Below are 16,085 nucleotides of genomic sequence, written 5' to 3'. Positions count from 1 at the left end.
CCTCCTCCTTCCTTCCAGGCTATCTCAGAACCTTCAAGATTGTCGTCATCTGAAGGATCTTCTCCCTCTCTTTCTAAATAGGATTAGATATTCACTTTTTTCTCCCATTCCTTTTTGCTATGACAAATGGGGAGAATTACTTTAGCTTTATTTTAATCTAATTTGTACTTAAGAAGTCCTTTTGTAAGTTGTACTTCTACATATTTCAAAACTGCTTGAATCTGTGCCTAAATTTCTGTATGTAAATATGTTTTTAAATGCATTAATGAAATGATATTTTGATACAAAATTTGAAGCATATTCTGATGGGGATATATTAAGCTCTCAATGATTGAAATTAGAATCAAAATTAAAATCAAAATTAACATATTTGTCATCATCAAAAGGGGGGAGATTGTTGAGGAAAAATCCCAAATTAATGTTTTGATGTAAACAAATAAAGGTTAATAAAAGACTGTAATTATGATTCTAAAATATGTGTTAATTTAACATGTGCTTTTGGGTGTAATAATCCAAGATAGGTACAAAGAAAATGCAAGAGAGAAAATTTTAAAGAAAGAGCTAAAAACGAACAAAACTGAACCAAGAACGTTCTTAACATAATCTGGAAAACCAAGATTGTTATCCACGTTTATGTCATTATCATCAAGCAAGATCAAATTATATATTAATGCAAGGAAAGCCCTTGCAAATTGCAAAAGGATTTCCAATTCATATACTAGGAATATACAACTCTCATATGAGCAAAAGAATCACTAAAAAGAATCAAAGATTAAAAGGCACAACTCAAAGCAAAAGTGACAAATGATCATTCTCCAGCATTGTAACATCAGTCTCCAGAATGATAAACATTAGCATGCTACACATAAACTTTTGCAACAAACATCTTTCTCCAACATGATTAATAATTGTCTCCAGAATGATTAACATTATTCTCCAGTATGATGACATCACTCCAAAATGATACAATCATTCTCCAGCCTCGTTACATTATTCTCCAGTCTGTTTTCCACAAATCAAAAGGCAGTCTTAATCTGAATCGATGAAATACATCTCCGATATGTTGTGCATAAACAAAGGATCATCTTAGTCAAGAAACATAAGCTACAAATCAGACATTACTAACGCATAAGCAAAAATGCAGAATATTCAAATCAAGAACATTCAAAGTTAAAAAGTTTGGTCTTTGGTCAAGACCAACACGTGATAGCAAGGCACATTTTCAACAGTCATAATAGTTGTCATCAACCTCCTTGAAGCCTATAAAATAAACCACAAGCTCAAGGAAGAAGTAGAACTTCAAGTGCTAAGAAAATCCATCAATCACATGCATTTACATACTTGAAAGCTTCTCAATTACAAAAGAATCAATTTTGATTTCCTCTTCATATATCTAGATCATACTACTGAAATATTTAATCAAGAATCTATTCTCAAACATGAGTTGAGCATACTCATATTCTACAAACCTCTTTAAATCATTATTTTGTAAATTCAAAACTATAAGGGTTTGTTTATAGTTTCAGTAGTTTTATAAAAACCCTTTTATGGTTAAAATGTGAATTGTAAAATCCTCTCTTAATATTGATAGGTGACTTGATTAAATCCTTTCTAGGTTGAAAGGAATTGATGTAACACATCAAGGTTGATCTGAACAAACTTGTGTAAAACCAACAACGTTCTTCGTTTGAACACGTAGTGGAAAATCTCACAGTTGTGAGGACTAGACGTAGCCCGAGTTGGGTGAACTAGGATATATCATTTTGTGTCATCTCTTCCCTTTTATCTATTTACTTTCAGTCGTTTCGATTATCAAGTTAAATAGATAAGTTAAAATTGTGCTTTTAACTAACCAAGAACGTTCTCTGTTTTCTGTTTCTAGAACCAAGAACGTTCTTTGTCTTATGTTTTCAAAACAAAGATCAATCTTGAGTTATTTTTCTTAAGATTTTAAAAGGAAATTTTAAATAGGTGAATTTACAATTCAAACCCCCTTCCTTATAAATACCATTTTAAGAAAGTATTCAAAAAACCCTTGAATGTGTTTTTTGTAACTTAGATCAATAGTGGTTGCATTTCTTAACAACTTGATTGTAATAAGCTAGAAAGTTGACAAGACTTGAAAACATTCAATTTGACTAGCAGATGTTTAGTGGAAGTGTGATTCAGTTGGTGAATTAGTGGATTAAATTCTTCTGTTTGAAGGGACAATACATAGCTACCATGTTGGTGGTGAACTAGGATAAATCGGTTGTGTGGTTATAAGTTTCTATTTTATCTGCTCTTTTATCATTACTTTGTTTTAATCTTGTTAAAACATTTTTTAAAACAACACAATTCAAACCCCATTTTCTTGTGTTTCTCCTTCTACATGTGACCCTTTACAATTATTGTTGAATTTGAGTATGCCTATAGACGATGCAAACTTATGTGGTTCTAGAGGTTACGATAACGACGGGAATGTCGTTGGACTTCCATGATAGGGCTTTGCTAACTGCTTGGGAATATGACCTCCTTTCAAGAATAGCAATCTATACGGAAAGGTTTGTAGCGATTAATAGTAGGGCTCAAGAAGTGTTTCAGATAGGGATTACTTATGAGAGGATAGGTTTCTTTGTACATATACATACGATGTCTGAGGCTAGTGGTTTAAGAGTATATCTAAGGACTTCTATTGGAGGTGAGGCTAAGGCTATTGTAGGAATAGGGAATCGCTATTCTGGACTGGGAATCGAAGACATTACGTGAAAATATGTGCCCCTTCAGGATTTAGGATTCATTAACGGACCTTCAATGTCGTGGTTGGTGTCTCCTCGCGTTGAGTTAGAATTTCGCTCTCCGGTGGACGATCAAGTGCCTTCAATGTCTAAGATGGAAAGTTACTTTAAGATCTCATATCTGTAGATGCCTTCTATCTCATGGGTGGACTTGACTTCTTATGAGACTAGTTTTTCTATGGCTGGAGAAGATGATGAGGTTACTTTTAAGAGGGACACTACTTTAGAGGGTACATGTGTTGTGTGTGGAGGTCATTTCTTCTATTGTAGTCATTGATTTATGATCACATTAGGACTATGTATAGGGTCATTGTGCTTCTCATTTGGGTGGTCGTATTTATCTTATTTTGGATTATTCTATTTACGATATACTTTGACAGTTGACTTAATTGGTGGGTCCATGTTCTATTTTTTTACATGACCATAAGGGATAACATTCTTGGAGCAGTGTTTTTGTATAGGTTTCTTCCGAGAATACTATAGGGGTATGAGCGACAATTTAAAAGGTCTTATAGCCCTAGTGTATTTCCTTGTATTTGTATATTTTGAATTACTGTTTTAGATTACTTTTTTGTTCTAGTACTTATGATATATCAATTTATGTTTTGTTGTCATTTTAGTTGAGCGATGATTATTTTGCTTTGAGTTGTTTTTAAAAGAAAAAAGGCTAAATACCACTTGTGATCCCTTAACTTAATTTCAGTTAACGTTTTAGTCCTTTATCTTTTTTTTTTCCAGATTTGGTCATTTATTTTAATTTTAAGTAACAATTTGATCTTTTATATTTTAAAACATCAACAATGTTATCTTTCTTTTTACAAAAATTCATCAAAATTTTCAAACAAAATCCATAAAATTAATTATATTTTGTAATATAAAACAAATTTAATCAAATTCGTAACTCAAATCTTCAAATAAATTCATATTTGTCATTCTTTATTTAATGTTGTTGGAGATGAAAATATGAGTCTATTTAAAGATTTAAGTTATGGATTTGATAAAATTACATTATATTGAGGATGATAATTAGTTTTATGAGTTTTGGTTGAAATTTTTTATGAGTTTTTTGAAGTTTTGAATAAAATAAGGATAATATTGTTGATATTTTAAAACATAAAATATCAAATTGTCACTTAAAATTAAAATAAATGACCAAATTGGGAAGAAAAAAAAAAGATAAAGGACTAAAACGTTAATTGAAATTAAGTTAAGAGACCACGGGTGGTATTTAGCCAGGAAAAAAATTTAGTCCATATTTTTTAGAGAAAAGGATTTAAATTTTAATTAATTGAGGTGGTATTTTAAGGGAAAAAATACACTGGTGCTTAGAGTTGTCAATTTGACAAGCCCACTAATTATTGGCTCTAGCCTACAGGTTGGAGGGGACAAAAAATTTCATAATTAAAAAGGCCCAAAAAAAAAGTCCCAAAAAAAAAAGTCCCAATAATAAAAAGCCCCTAAAATTTTGTGAACTTAGTGGACCTATAGGCCCACTTTTAAAAAAAATTGACAACTTTTTTCGAGAAATAATTTTTTTCGATTTTTTTCTTAATTCTCGAAAAAAATCAATTATTTTGAGAATTTTTTTTTAATTTTTCTCAATATTTTTAGGAAAAATAAATTTAGAAAATTTTTCAAGAAAAAAATCTCAAAATTAACAAAATATTAGGGGCTATAAGCCCAATGAAATAATGGGTCAGAGCTTTAAAAAAAAGGATTATACCATACACCCCACACCTAAACCTGTCACTCTCTCAAGACACATAAAAATACAATTTTACTCTTTAAACCATTTGTAATAAGTTTCAAAATTGATAGTTTCGGAAGATTCAAATTTTTGAAAGTTTTGGAAGTTTCAAATTTTTGATATAAGGATTACATTTGGAAAATTTAGAAAGTTTTGAATTGTTTGAAATTTTCTATTTCGAAAGTTTAAAAAATTCTAGAAATTGTCATTTCGAAACTTTAGAAATTTTCAAATATTTTGAAAAGAGGGGTGAAAAAATGATTAGTTAAAAAAGTTTAAGGTTTTATAAAAGGCAAAATTGTATTTTTCACGTTGACTAAGGGGTGACAAGTTTAGATGTAGTGGTGCAGGATAGATTCCTCTTAAAAAAACTATTTCGATAGAGAATCTAATATTAGAGACTTAAATAAATCTTAATAATGAAATTTAATTCATGAGGAAAAAAAAGGGGAGAATAAAATTTTGTTCTAAACCTTTTTTTGATAACAAATGTTAGTTAATTTATAATTTGTTAACTTTTCGATTTAGGTTCATTTCGTGTCCTTTCGTTCCATACGAGAGGCGGTTATATTTGGGCTACTCGGAAGAAAATAAGCAAACTTTTGATTTGACTATTAAATATAATATTGTTCTGATGTTTTCCAACGAAAACATTCTTTGGACACATTTGTTTGGATGACTAATCGCTGGTTTTAATTTTAATTTTTTTCAACAACAATGTTACCATCACATTTAGTATAAAATTAACAATGGACGAGCCAGTGGCCACCACTCATGGCTATTGGACGTCGTCAATACATGTATTGTAGATTATATATAATACGCTAATATTTTAAGACGACTCCAAAGCAATAATTGAATAAAAACCATACCCAAAGAAAATTGAGGTTCACATAATCTGCATATATACACTAGTCATTTTGAGAACTCGTAGTTTCATATTTAAGCTCTTATATTTGCTTTAGAAACAGTATGGAACTCACTAGAGTTGAGAGTATGGAATTCCAGAGAAGGTCTAAAGCAGTACTCAATTTAAAGGAAAGGATTGAAGAGCAGAGGAAAGCCAAACAGAGAAAAATACAAATAGAAAAGGAGAGGATTGAAAACGAGAGGAAAGCTAGAATCAAAAAAATACAAATGGAAAAGGAAAAAATTGAAGAGGAGAGGAATGCTAGATACGAAAAATTACAAATGGAAATTGAGAGAATTGCAGAGGAGAAGAAAGCTAGATATAGAAAAATACAAATGGAAATTGAGAGGATTGAACAGGAGAGAAAAGCCAAACATATAGAAAGACAAAAGAGATTTGAATAGTGGAAAATAAACAAAACCATAATCAGAAACCGAATCACCACAAAATTTGGTGAGTTCATATATCTTAAATTTTCTTCATCTTGCTAGTTATAAAGGCATAATACAATGACTTCCAAAATTATAAGGTCTAATTATTATTTGATATATTAAATATTTTTACAAATAGTTCCAATATTATGTTATACAAAAAAAAAAATTGATTGTTTTCTATATGAGTTTGAACATTTGAATTATATCTAATGTGACGGTAACGTATCTATTTGTCCACTTTTCTCATTTTTTATCCTCCCTTTTTCTCTTTTTTTTTATTCTTTCTACGATTTCATCTTTCTATCACTTTTTTACGTATCTATTTGATACTGTACACCATTAATAACACTTTCATATTAGGTGTCCCAGCTCTAGACTTATTTTTAGTATCTATATTAATTTCTTTATTAAATATATAAGAACTATCTTTTTCTTCTTATTTAAACACTTAGAACTACACCCTCTCTTCTTTCTAAAGTGACGATTTTTTAGAACAATTTAGCATTTTTATTTTTCGTTTTCCAAATTTAAAATAATAATATTAATTATTATTTTTTTATTTTAAGATATTATAAATTTTATTATAATTAATTCACACAACTATGATGTCTAGATTTCAATTGGGATCATATTAACAATATCGACATTTGTCAATTAAATTAAAACTTAAAAACTTCTAATTATTTATATAGAGAGATAAATAAGTGGAATGAAATAATAAATATTATTTTTTTGTGAAAGTTAATAAATAGGTAAAGGAAAAGATAAATTAATTTCATAAAATTAACCAAATTTAAATTTGAAACAACAGTAAAAAATATGGTGATAATAATAAAAGTTTAAGAGTTTAATATCGATATATTGTAAATGTAAAATAGTTTTACATCAAATATCTAATAAAATTCACGATTTTTCCATGGAATCCTACTTTATAACCACAATCTAAATATAATCTTTAATAATAATTTGCAAGTCTAGTAACCATATCTGTTATTTTAATTTATTTATTAATATATAGTAGCAAATTCTAACCTTTTCTTTTACTCTCCTCTATGAATTATTGGCATGATAAGTATTGAAGATCGAATTTCAGTGTCAACAACAAAATAACTAATGAAGATCGAAGAAAGCTAGAATTATGGCAAATTCTCACCATTTCTTTTTTATTTGACTATATAATGTAGCATATATAGTGGAAATTCCACTTTTATTATTATTATTATTATTATTATTATTATTATTATTATTATTATTATTATTATTATTATTATTAAAAGCAATTTAAAAATATAAAATTGTTTCTATCATTGTATTGGATATAAAGTAGCAAAAAATATAGGATGCATCCTGCCTCCATCTTTACTTCTCATTCGTCAAAACACTTAAATAGATTTTTTTTTTTTTTACCTATTTATAAACATAAAAAAAAAAAAATTAACTTCACTTCTCTAATAATTCTTTCGAAACTTTTAAATCTCTAAAGAAATCTCAGCATCTCCAATCTTTGGAAATTTTCAAAGATTAAGTAAAATTTTAAACTTGTTAAATTTTAAATTTCTCAAATGCATTTTTCAATTTTTCATATATCATTAGAAAGTTTAGTTGCTTTTAAAACTTTAAAATAATATTTCCAATTTTTTTTTAAGTTTCAAAACTCTAAAACTTTCAAAATAATATTCTTTTAAATTTTTCAAAAGTTTCAAACATCTTGAAACCTCCGAAATAGTATTTTACTTTCAAACACAATTATAATTACTTCTTTCTCTTTTCCTTTACAAATCTCGCTCTCTCTTCACCTCCTGCACCTTCTCATCATTGGTTTAGCAAAAAATGATACGATCATAAGCAAGAAGATACGGATGTGCAACCGGTACTCATTGTTTAGCACCGCAGCACAAATCCTCCCTAGGTTTTAGTTCGTCTTCTGACTGTTGCCACAGATGAAGGGTGTAGACGAGGATGGATGAATTGGAAACATTGAGGTATAGAGAAGAAAATGTTATACTTCAAAAAAATTTGCCATTCAAATTTTCGAAAAAAATACTCTATGTAAATCTTCAAAAATTTAATTTGGTAACTATTTCAAAAGTTAAAGCATTTTGAAACTTTTTTAAGAAAGTGAAATGCTCAAAAATTTAACGACATAAGAAAAACTATATTTCGAAAGTTTCAAACATTTAAAACATTTGAAAATTGTAAAAAAAAACCATGATTCACTTTATATTTCAAAGTTTTTGAATTCAACAAAATTTTCAAAAAAATTTAAAAGCATTTTTTACTAAGGTTGAATATGAATATCAAAATTTTAAAATATATTTGATATGAAAAATAAAAAAAAATAAAAAGATAAAAAAAGGTCTTGTTATGTGTTTTGGGGGTTGGAAGATATATATGAGGGGGTAGATGGGAGATTTCTTTAAAGTAGCTGGCTAATGCGAAGAACTTGGAACTAAATGGGTATGTGTTGAAATGAAGAAAAAAATAGTATAGAGCAAAATTCCGAAACCTCCTTTGAAAGAGGTTCAAAGTATTTGCCAATGGACACAACTAGTCATTTAGTCCTAATTTCGACTTGTAAAATCGAATCTTCACTGTTACGAAAGTAGGCAATAGAATTGTTGTGTCTTCTAACAGAATATTTGCCAGAAGAAAAGAATTGGAATAATGATGCCAATGTAGTGCAAATTAATGTTATATGCTCAGTCAACATGACATTGTGTATTTTAATGCCGATTAGGAGAATGTATGCAACTAAAATCAAGGGGTTTCAATAATCTTTTTAGTAAAGCACTATTCACTGCAAACCTATCAAGGGTAAAAATTTAAAATTAATATGTAAACAATATGTACACAAATGAATGTGAGGAAATACAATTTCCACCTTTGATATCACCAACACAAGAGAACCTTTTAGACGCAAAGCATGAACAGCCACATGCTGACTCTAACTTGTATTCTATATGAACTTGGTCATAAGAACCCTAAATATCATACCAAGGAACAACTCTCCCATAAGAACCCTAAATAACATGGAGGCAAACAAATGCATTTCTAAATTACTTGTATATCTAACTGTTTGTAGATGCAAAATCAAATCTAGAAATAAGCAAGTGGTAAAAAAACATTTGTAAGTATTTCAAGCAAAACAAAAAAAAGAAACAAATCAAGCTTAGTTAAAAAGCATTGCAATTAAAAATCACATATAGCATATAATCAAACTGCCAAACTGTTACTATTTGGAAATGTTAGTATCTGAGAATAAATTCATTGTCAGATAGACAGTAAACTACATAATTCACAAAGTTTTTCACGTAAAATAGATCCACCCTGTTTTATGTAGAAACAAATCTTCCCAATTCATAACAAAACAAAAAAGAAATAAATCAAGCTTAGTTAAAAAGCATTGCAATTAAAAATCAAATACAGTAAATAATCAAACTGCCAAACTGTTACTATTTGGAAATGTTAGTATCTGAGAAGAAATTCATTGTCAGATAGAGACAGTAAACTATATAATTCACAAAGTTTTTCACGTAAAATAGATCCACCCTGTTTTTATGTAGAAACAATTATGTCCAATTCATATTTCCAAAAATATGTTGCTACATAAAAAAGTTTGACAAAAAAAAGTACTTCTATCACAAATATGATATCTCATATGAACCCCAGCTCTATGCAAGCACGAATTGAAATACTTAAAAGCATGACCATGAAGAGCCCTTCGAGCCCACAAAAAGAAACCTCTATCATGATTCATCAAACACCCATGGCTCATGCAGAAACAGTTCCCGGCCGTTCATTTGGACTGTTCCAGCGGCAATATCCTCAGCCCGTTTCCTTGATGCTTCAGCTTTTCTAGCTGATGCAGCAGCATCCTGCAAAAAGCAGTCCAGATACTAGAAATTTAGAGAAAGGATTAAATTGGTGTTTCCTTAAAATAGTGTAAAACAAACAATTATCTTAAAAGTGCTTCAATCTGTTCAACTAAATCCATCTCAAAAAGTTGGTTGCAACACTTGCAACACTATCCCTAGTAAAAATTGATTACGCCATTTAATTACTCATTGATAAAAAGTTAAAGAATAAATTAAAATGTTAAAGCAGGAAGCCTGTGCCTTCTGCAATGAATCCATCTATATATTTAGCCCGATGTTTTTCCGCTTTCTACTAAAAGTCAGTTATAAAATGAAGCCACTGAGTTTAAAAAACATTAACAACGAGCTACTAGAACTAAAAGTTCCAAAATTTCTCAGAACTACTAGGAAAAAATGTCTAAAACAAGTTTAGAATTTTTCTCCTAGCATATCTCAGCTATTTAAGTAATCCAGGAAGCCATTAGTGCTGCTAACTTATTAAATCTTTGACTGTGGCGAAAGTATCAATAGCCAAATCAAGCTTCACAAACATTAGAAATGAAAAGAAAATCATAAAATAAAACCATCGCATAAACTAAGCTCAACACAAGACTTAAGACCTCCCTAATTGCAGTTTAGCAATTTTGTATATAAAGTTTTAACCACCACGGATCATGCCATAGTTCTAAACTTCTAAATTGCAGTTCGCAACAACACAACAATTACAATATAAGGTTTTAGAGGTCACTGCAACTGCAATTTTTGTTGCACTGGCTGCATCTACACATATTTTTCTCCAATATCAAGGTTTGCAATGTAACCGGAATTGCAATTTAGAACCATCCAGCATCCTACCGAAGTCCTTAAACTTCAAAACTACCCTATGAAATATATCTTCTATAATTACAGTATTCAACCTCGAAGTTCACATAGAATTGTACAAGAAGAAAATTTTCTTTTCGCTAAATGTGAACATCATAACGATCATAATTTTGAATATTAAGAATATTATAACAAGAATTCGATATATTATTGTATAAAATAGGAAATTTGCATATACTTCAAATTTTACTGTTAAATTAAAATTATAGTAACAAACAGAGGAAGAAATTATATGAGATCCTAACAAAAAACGGAAGCCATCAATCCAAAACGCAACAAACAGAGGGAAAAATTAACGTAAAAAAATGTAAAAAAAAAACCTAATTAAGACAAAGGGAAAGCAAGAAAAGGAGAGACCTTTTGGCGCTTCCATGAGAGGAACTGATCTGGTGTGAGAGTAGTGGGAGAAGGTCTTGGCCTCTCTTCTGCGTGATTTTCCTGCGCTTCAATTTCCGCTCCCATCGTATTGTTTCTCTCCAAACCACCGAACAACGAACTCCTATACGGCCCTCAACGGTGTGTCGTTTAATATTATTATTTCTTTTAGTTTCGGTTTTGATCAGTATGTAACATTAGTCTCTATTAATTTTTGCTCAATTAAACTATAATTGTTACAAATTTTGTCTTGAGATTGTAGTTATAAGTCAAATTAATATCTGAATAAATGGTAAATATATATATTTAAAATTGTAACAATCAATAAGAGTAGTCACATATAAGTGACTTATTCATATTGATCTTATATTAATATTATATTTTTAGAGATAAATTTGTCGATAAAATTTTCCTATAAAGATAAATTTATGAGTAATTATATTTGTGTATTAATCAATTATAGATAAATTAGTCTATGAAATATATAAATTTTATCGAAAAATTAGTCAACATTGTGATGACATGAAATTAGATCAATGTTGAGGTCAATTAACATATCATATATTATAATCTATAACTTTAAAAGTTTAAATATGAACTATTTTAATTATTATTTTAAAATTTCAATGATGTATTTTCCTAATATCAATTACGTATATGCTAATTTGCAAATTTTAGGCTCAACTTGAAGGATCAACTTGCATATTCATTCCAAATTAATTTCTTTCTCAGTGTTGGCTAATGTGACTATTTCTTAATTGAGATGGACATGGTAATGTTTAAAAAATTGAACCAGATGTCGAATAGAATGTCCTCTGAGTCATTGTTCAATTGGTTCATTCGATTGAACAACCGTCGAACTGTTCAATAAATAAATTAATAAAAATAATAATAAAATACATGACATATATAACAATATCCATAACTTCATTAATGATATAGTAAAAATCCATAAATTTCATAACAAATAGTCAAATATCTATGACAAATACATTAAAATCCATAACAAAGAGAAATCTTCTAAACATAAACTCAATCATCAAATCTCATAGAGATCATTTGATCAACCACGGGTACCTTGTCGATTAAGTGGAGCAATGTTGCCACTATAACTATCTACATCCTCTTGTGGAAATGAATCCAAATTAAACCCATCATCTCCAACTACATTTGTGGGTAACGCTTCACTAACAAGTAAACAATATTTAGTAAACAACTTTGTAAGACCCATAATTTTAAAGTACCTTTTATGTATTTTTGGTATATTTTGGATTTTGGCTCGGAGGCTTTTAAGCCAAAGTTAATAATATTTTGGAGTTTTTATAATCAAAAAGATATTTCGATGCCAATTAGAATTTCTCGTCGACAAATAAATTGAATTTAACTGCGGAAAATGTTTTACGGTTAATTTAAAGCGTTTCGGGTGAAACGGTAATTTAATAAATATCTAGATTTTGAGATATTTGTTAAGTTATATTTATTGTATAGATATATGTTTGCTTGGAGGGAAAAAGAAAGGAAAACTAGAAGGAAGGAAAAGGGAAAGAAAATAGTATATAAAGGAAGGAAGGAAAAAGGAAGAAAGGAAAAACAAAGGAAAGAAATAGAAAGGAAGGAAAATCTCAAATTTTCCATCTCCTTCCTCAGACAACCAACCGTGAAACCAAAATTCCATCCTTCTCCATTTCTCGTTTTCGTTGCTTCCTTTTCTTCAAAGCTAGTGACCCAAGGTCGGGTGTGAGTTAGATCAAGGTTTTCGCAACTCCACTCTTCCTCTTTGATTCGAAAACGAAGAAAAACGGTTTTGAGATCCAAACACAAACCCCTCCGTTTCTCCTAGATCCAAACCTCATTTCTCGAAGAGATAGAAGGGAAAGTTGCTCACCACCACGCTACGGTGCTAGTGAACTAATTTGGAAGCGGCGTTGCGAGCGGAGATTTTACCGGAATTTCTCGCGGAACCGGAAACACTCGATAAAGCTAACTTTGAGGTAAGGGCTCCTTCCAAACTTCTAGCTTGCATTAGGGACTTATCTGTAGTTTTGTGGGAAGGAATTTGTTAGGGTTAAATGTATCGATTTGGGGAAAAACGAAACTAGTGTGTTATGGGTAAAAACCTTAGAGTTAGGTTTTGTTTATAGTGATGAATGTTTCGTGGTAAATGAATTTGAATGTCATTGTGTATGATTATGGGTAAATGAAACTTGATGTTTGTTAATTGGTGTGGTTGTTGTGAATTATGGTTTGAATGTGAAAGTATGTTTGAATTTGTTTCTGTGGAATTTGAAAACCATTAGAGTTAAACGAGTATTAAAAATGGGGAATCTTTTAATACCTCGGTTTACTTAATGTGTATTTGAGGAAAATGTTTAAGTTAACTGGGCGTTGAGAATGGGGAATCTCTTAATGTCTCGGTTACTTAACTATCGTTTTTGAAAATCGTTTCGGTAAATGAGTATTAAGAATGGGGAATCTCTTAATGACTCGTTTACTGAATGTTTTGCGAGAAAATCGTTTAAGTCAAAAGTATATTAAGAATGGGGAATCTCTTAATATGACTGTTTGCTTAACGTTTTGTTTTGAAAATCATTAAGTTAAATCGGTATTAAGAACGGGGAATCTCTTAATGACTTATTTAATTAATGTTGTTTGAAAGTCGTTTAAGTTAAATGGGTATTAAAAATGGGGAATCTTTTAATATCTGCATTTGCTTAACGATTGTTGTGAATGGAGTCTGTGTATGCTCATGCATTTCATTTGGTAAATTGTGTCGACCCGTGATAGGTGACACCTTGGTAAACTGTACTGACCCGTGATAGGTTGTACGTTTACGATTTACTATTTAGTAATTCGTGTTGACCCGTGATAGGTGACACCATGGTAACTGTACTGACCCGTGATAGGTGGTACATTTACGATTTACATTTTTGGTGAATTGTGCTGACCCGTGATAGGTGGCACCTTGGTAAACTGTACGGACCCGTGATAGGTTGTACGTTTGCGATTTATATTTTAGTAAATCGTGTTGACCCGTGATAGGTGACACCATGGTAACTGTACTGACCCGTGATAGGTGGTACATTTACGATTCCCGCTTTTTCTTTTAGTAAATCGTGTTGACCCGTGATAGGTGACACCTCGGTAAACTGTACTGACCCGTGATAGGTGGTACGTTTATGATTTACGCATTTTAGTAAATCGTGCTGACCCGTGATAGGTGGCACCTCGGTAATTGGTACTTTGGCCTGCGATAGGCGGTACAATTATGATTTACGGCCCTTCGAGGAGGGTTTTGGTTTGGAATTCCGAGTCCATGCATTTTGGCATATACGCATTGCATTAGGGTGCCTGGCACGCGAGTCATGTTTGATTTGAGTTTATGATTGAGTGATTCGAATTTTGATTTATCGTGATAACTGAGATGAAGGTGTTAAGTGCTATGTGTTGTGTATTGTGTGTGAGTATGATGGTTATCGAACCTTTGTGTGTCGTAGTAATCGCGTAGAAATTGCTAAGTGTTAAGTGGTGAACTTGATTAGGAATGACTTAGGTTAATTCATGAATTTTTGGAAAACTGATCAGGGAAATCGATTTCCCAATCGATTGGATGGGTAAACAGGGACTTGGCCAATTCACAAAATCGATTAGCCAATCGATTTTGTAAATCAGCCTTTTTAAAATCCCTTTCGAAATCGATTGCCCAATCGATTAGGCCTTAAGTCAGGGGCTCAGGAACCAATCAATCGATTTACCAATCGATTGAATTCAGCCCAGGATTCTGTTTTCATTAAGAATCCCTCACCAAATCGATTAGGAAATCGATTGGCTCGAAACCAGGGGCTCAGGAACCAATCAATCGATTTACCAATCGATTGAATTCAGCCCAGGATTCTGTTTTCATTAAAAATCTTCACCCCAATCGATTGCCCAATCGATTGGCTCAGTGAAAATCCTCATTTTTAGTTGTATGATTAATTGCTCATGAATCTATCCATGTTTTGTTTTATCATATGTTAATTAGGAGACCGAGAACTGCATTTTACCTTCATTTTCATTGGCAATGTAATGTATGAACTTTTCGCACATTGAAAATCCTGTTAAGATGCATGCTTAGTTAAAAAGTTGTTTTGAGCATTCAAAAACTTAACTGCTATGTGTTAACTGTTATTTTCTGGTTGGTGACCCTTTACACTATCGTGGAAATCTGGGCTTTGCCCTCAGATGAGAGTCAGGACGGCCCTACTGGTTCGTACCCTACGGACAGGGATGGAGATGGGAACGCTTGACTGCTGTTGTGTTAGGAGGATCTCACGGGGCGCGTGGAGATTACTCAGGGTGTATAGCTTTTTGGTAGGATGATCAGATTAGGATGATGTATAGGGACTAGGGGTCCTTCTTTTTGGGTTGGAGTATTTTAGTTTTGGAAAACTGTACTTATACAAATATTATCAGTTTGATATCATCTTTGAATGGGTTCCATGTACCATTTGATGTTTATGTAAAAATGTTTTGGATTTATAATTGAAGAAACTTTTCCGCTGCGTAAATTATAATGACTCAATTATTTATCCAAAAGCATTTCCTGATTTATTTCTTTGTTCGTTTTTAATTACTTTAAAAAAAAAAAAAAAATATACCCTCGCTTTGAAAACGGGGTGTTACATTAAAATCCATAACAAAGAGAAATCTTCTAAACATAAACTCAATCATCAAATCTCATATAGATCATTTGATCAACCACGGGTACCTTGTCGATTAAGTGGAGCAATGTTGCCACTATAACTATCTACATCCTCTTGTGGAAATGAATCCAAATTAAACCCATCATCTCCAACTACATTTGTGGGTAACGCTTCACTAACAAGTAAACAATATTTAGTAAACAACTTCATCTAGTATGCATATTTGATGGATGTCTCTTCCAAGTTCCATGAGTTAAAGTCTCAATCCTTAATGTTAGTGAAACCCTTAATATTTGTGGGTTGCTAATTGAGCATTACAATAGACCATTCATGTACTTGTAAGTTACAAGATGTATATTCTATAAATAAGACTCATGTGATAATGTAAATGATAGATATTGAAGAACATAATACAACTCTTACT

At 30.9% G+C, this 16,085-nt stretch overlaps 1 protein-coding gene and 1 long non-coding RNA gene across 2 annotated transcripts; one reads left to right on the top strand and one right to left on the bottom strand.

Moving 5' to 3' along the window:
* Positions 1-5,192: 5,192 nt before the first annotated feature.
* On the top strand, positions 5,193-7,120 carry LOC140919264 (uncharacterized). The gene is made up of 2 exons (XR_012161862.1): positions 5,193-5,887; positions 6,942-7,120. It is a non-coding gene; the product is annotated as an uncharacterized lncRNA (long non-coding RNA).
* A 2,178-nt stretch (positions 7,121-9,298) lies between these two features.
* LOC101497350 (uncharacterized) lies at positions 9,299-11,141 on the bottom strand. The gene is made up of 2 exons (XM_004490303.4): positions 10,962-11,141; positions 9,299-9,743 (listed from the first exon to the last, which is right to left on the bottom strand). Exons 1-2 carry the CDS (start codon positions 11,064-11,066, stop codon positions 9,615-9,617), a joined length of 234 nt encoding a protein of 77 aa, XP_004490360.1. The 5' UTR covers positions 11,067-11,141; the 3' UTR covers positions 9,299-9,614.
* Between the last annotated feature and the right edge of the window lie 4,944 nt (positions 11,142-16,085).

Source organism: Cicer arietinum, chromosome 2 (assembly GCF_000331145.2).
Source record: "Cicer arietinum cultivar CDC Frontier isolate Library 1 chromosome 2, Cicar.CDCFrontier_v2.0, whole genome shotgun sequence".
Lineage (NCBI taxonomy): Eukaryota > Viridiplantae > Streptophyta > Magnoliopsida > Fabales > Fabaceae > Cicer > Cicer arietinum.
This window is presented reverse-complemented; position numbering and strand designations above follow the sequence as displayed.